We start from the raw sequence: 3596 nt of genomic DNA on the forward strand, positions 1-3596 counted from the left end.
AGCGTTTTGACCCAAATCGGCCGAACTTTTAGGATACCCTCAGACTATGTTCTCTTCTCAGCTTCGCGCCGGGGCAAACGATATAAGTGGAGAGAGGACAGGAGAGTACTTGGGCACACTCTTTGAGTGATTGAGTCCAGTTCGTGACCTCACAGAAAGAAAACAGACACAAAAAAGAAAGAAAGAAAGCAGACACCCCAAGGGAGGGATGGGAGACAACCACCGGGGGCTCGCCACTCGTTTTTCTTGTGCCCCTCAACCTCGGCACAGCAATTCTGGAGAGGTGTCGGCGCGCCTGCTCTCCTCCCCGCCCGCTCCGCCCGCCGCCGCTGCCTCGGCCCTGTGGTTGCCGCTCCCGAGCGGCCCTCCCGTTCCCGCGTGCAGGCGTGCATCTCTTCCATGCTCTCCCTGCTCGCTTGCTCCTCCACCGCGCTGACTCTCCCGCAAGGCACGGCCGCTCCCTCACCCCTCCCTTCGCCGCTTGCTCATGCGGACCGGCTCCCTCGCCCGCCCCGTCGCCGCGTGCTCCACCTCGCCCTTCTTCTCGGTCAGGCGACGCCGTCACGACGAGGCGCGCCGCCGTCGCCGGCGCCTTCACCACCGCCTTTGCTGCCGCCTCGCCGGCGCTGGCCGCCAATCCGATCTGGAAGCCCTACCCGAGGAAGCAGGGCCTCGCGAGCGACGTGCCAAAATCCGTGCAGAAGGGCTGCAAGGTGGACAAGCCGTGCTCGAAGGGCGCCGCTTTCCCGCTGTCCGACACGGACGCCGGCGCCCGCTACGCGTACCACATCAAGGCCAAGTGAGCCGCCCGACACAGCGCCCTTGGCGCGGGCCCCGCTGCGTCCACCGCCGCTGCCAAGCACGGCACGCGTTCTGGGATCACGGGCTCGCGCTCTGGGCGCACAATGGGTTGAGTCTGCTTCCCCTTTTGCGCACTGCCCGCACAGAGCACTTTTCCTGCACTTTTGGGTGGGTATGATGGGTCGCCGGTGCGTCATGCTGTGACCTGTGTGGGGAGCGTTAGCCGCGACAAATATGTGCTCATGAGAGACACCTCGACAATAACGACAACCCCAGAGGCACACACACACACGCACCCGCCGGCGCCGCCGACCGCCGGCGGCGGCGGGACTCGGAAACGCGTGGTCTCGCGGGAGCCGCTACGCGCTAGCCCGGTACGCGGACGAGAGAGAAGGCCGGCCGCCGCGCGCCGGCGCGGCGTGCGGCGGACGCTCGCTGAGCTAGGCTAGATGAGTCTGGCTCCAGACTCGGGTGAGCTGTGGTCCCCGGGGGTGCACACCTGGCGCGTCTCAACACTGCCACGGCACCTCTGGACCTGCCTCGGCAGCACGCCACGCCCCTTCGGCTCTTCGCTCTCTCGCAGACTCTCCTCACGCAATGCCATAGTACCTCAGCCAGCCCAGGATGGTGCCGCGCTGCAGCTCCCGCTCCTTCTCGGCTCTGCGCTCGAGGATGTGGCGCTCCTGGCGGCATGGGGAATATCACATGACGGGGGGGGCCAGAGGCAGGAGCTCGACTCGCCGCTATGAGCCCGGCCCCTCCTCTCAGCGAGTGCGCGAAGGTGGTGTGAAGACAGGGAGGCGAGGGTGCGCACAGTCTCAGTGGTGTGTCTCAGTGCGCTGCCTGCCCTGCGACCACGACGAGGCGTGTAGAGAGCACGAGGGGCCGAACGTCGCATCTACGAGACGCACCAGCAACGCCCGCCACTCCGACACCTCATTGCCCGACGCTGCGCCGCCCGCCGCTGCGCCGCCCACGGCGCCGCCCCCACTCTTGCGCATCTGCTGCGACACGCGCGTCGCCTCGCGCAGCGCCGTCGCCGTCGCCTCCCTCGCCTGCACCGTCGGCGCGCGGCTCGGATGGCGGTGGAATGCCGTCTCTCGGGCACTCCTTTCGACTACCAGATGGGCAGCCATCCGCATCTCGGAAGCCCCTCACCCCCCGCTCGTACGCGTGCGCCGCGGCGCGCCGCGCGCGCTGCTCCAGGTAGAATCGGCCGAGCCGCTCGCGCAGCGGCGCGGCGACGCTGGCGCTGGCTCGGAACCAGTGCTCGCGCAGCACGACCCACGACCCGTCCGCGCCGACGGCGACGTCGAGCACTTCGCCAGCCGCGATGCTCGGCTCGCCTGGCGCGCTGCAGACCTTGTCGCCTCGGCGCGCAAGCTCGGCGGCGACCTCGCCTCCGAGGCCGGCCCACTGCGACCCCTGCGAGTCGGCAATGAAGTAGGCGCCTGGAGGAGGAAGACCGGGACGCTTCAGGGAAGCTTCCGGCGCGCGGCGTCCGCGAGCCTATGAAGATGGCGCCGCCGGGCAGCAGCCGCACGACGCCGATGGTGCCCTTTGCGTCGTGCAGCTTCCGGATCCGCTTCTGCAAGCCGGCGGCGACGTGCTCGGCGCCGCAGAAGCCGTTGTGGCCTTGCAGGATGAGCCATCGCCCCTCGTCCCCAAACGCCACGTGCAGCCTGCTCTCGGGCAACGCTGTCCACTTGCGCAGCTGCCTCGACGCCGCAAACGCCGAGTCCCACCACGAAAAGGTGGAGGTGCCGCCGGCATCGACGCCGTGCACGAACCACTCGCCCGCCGCGCCGAAGCTGACCTCGTTGACGTGGTGGTTCTTGGTGCGCATCTTCTCGAGCTTGGCTGCGAGGGCGGCGGGGACGCCGCCCTCGCTCCACGAGCGAGTCTGCCAGTGCGCCGCGCCGTCCGTCTCCTCCAGGAGCAGCAGGAAGTCCGCGCCCGTCCGCCCGAGGAGCAGCTTGACCATCGGGCCCGCACTAGACCCTTGACGGCCGAGCGACGGCGGCGCTGGCGGGCGGTCCTGCTGAGTGCGAGGCTTGGGGCTTGCGAGGAACGGATCGCCATGAGCTCCGTTGTTGGGAGCCTTGTCGTCAGTCCAGAGGTCGAAGACCATGGTCGGAGAACGCGTGGCGGTTAACGACGTACGGGTTAACCCGTGAGCTGTTTACGACGAGGTGGTGCTGCTGCGGTCCGTGGCGGCGCCGCGGTTCGTTCCGGAGCGCATTTTTCTTCCGGACTAAATAAATAAAACGCACACCTCTAGAGGTGGAGCAAACTGCTCTAGCCTCACATATCACTTCCTGTCGTCTGTTGTTTGAGTTGTGCCCTTGTTTGTACTCTTGGCACCGTGGAGTGCTGGGGGGGGCGACAGGGAGGATGTGGCCCTGAGTTATGTGTACGCCGACTCAGGGTGTGTGGCAGCCAGCTGGCTGTGTGTCTTGTGAGCTTGTTTGTGTCTGTGTGTCGCTCGTGCGTGTCGTCATCATCTGTCTAGCGTCCACCCATACCGCGTTGGTGTCCAGTCCGAGCCTGGCTGTTCTTCACCTTACTACCTACCTACCTACCTCTACTAGGAGATGGGTAAAAAGGAACAGGTCCCCGCCCTGCGGTCTTTGTGCAGGGTTCTTTGTGGGTGTGGTCGGCGGCTAGCCGGGGTCGTCCTCCCGATGGGGGACTAGCACTAGCCGTCTTCCACATGGTCCCTCGGGTCCCTGCTGCTCCTAATCTCTTCGTACATCCTCCTGCTGATCTCCGCAACGTCCTGCTCCCTCCCTCGT

At 66.5% G+C, this 3596-nt stretch overlaps 2 protein-coding genes across 2 annotated transcripts in view; one reads left to right on the plus strand and one right to left on the minus strand.

Moving 5' to 3' along the window:
• EMIHUDRAFT_252473 (hypothetical protein) overlaps nucleotides 1–803 on the plus strand; it is a gene marked incomplete at both ends in the record, with an annotated part of 4184 nt that extends 3381 nt beyond the window's left edge. The window contains one exon of the mRNA XM_005788359.1: nucleotides 662–803. Within this exon, the coding sequence (XP_005788416.1) occupies nucleotides 662–803 (142 nt within the window). The remainder of the gene's footprint in view (nucleotides 1–661) is intronic.
• Nucleotides 804–1391: 588 nt separating this feature from the next.
• EMIHUDRAFT_252474 (hypothetical protein) lies at nucleotides 1392–2932 on the minus strand (the record flags this gene model as incomplete). The annotated part of the gene is made up of 4 exons (XM_005788360.1): nucleotides 1392–1484; nucleotides 1616–1649; nucleotides 2066–2226; nucleotides 2345–2932. The coding sequence occupies 4 exons, from the start codon at nucleotides 2930–2932 to the stop codon at nucleotides 1392–1394; spliced, it is 876 nt and encodes a 291-aa protein (XP_005788417.1).
• Between the last annotated feature and the right edge of the window lie 664 nt (nucleotides 2933–3596).

This window comes from Emiliania huxleyi (genome assembly GCF_000372725.1).
Source record: "Emiliania huxleyi CCMP1516 chromosome Unknown EMIHUscaffold_1355, whole genome shotgun sequence".
NCBI classification, from domain to species: domain Eukaryota; phylum Haptophyta; order Isochrysidales; family Noelaerhabdaceae; genus Emiliania; species Emiliania huxleyi.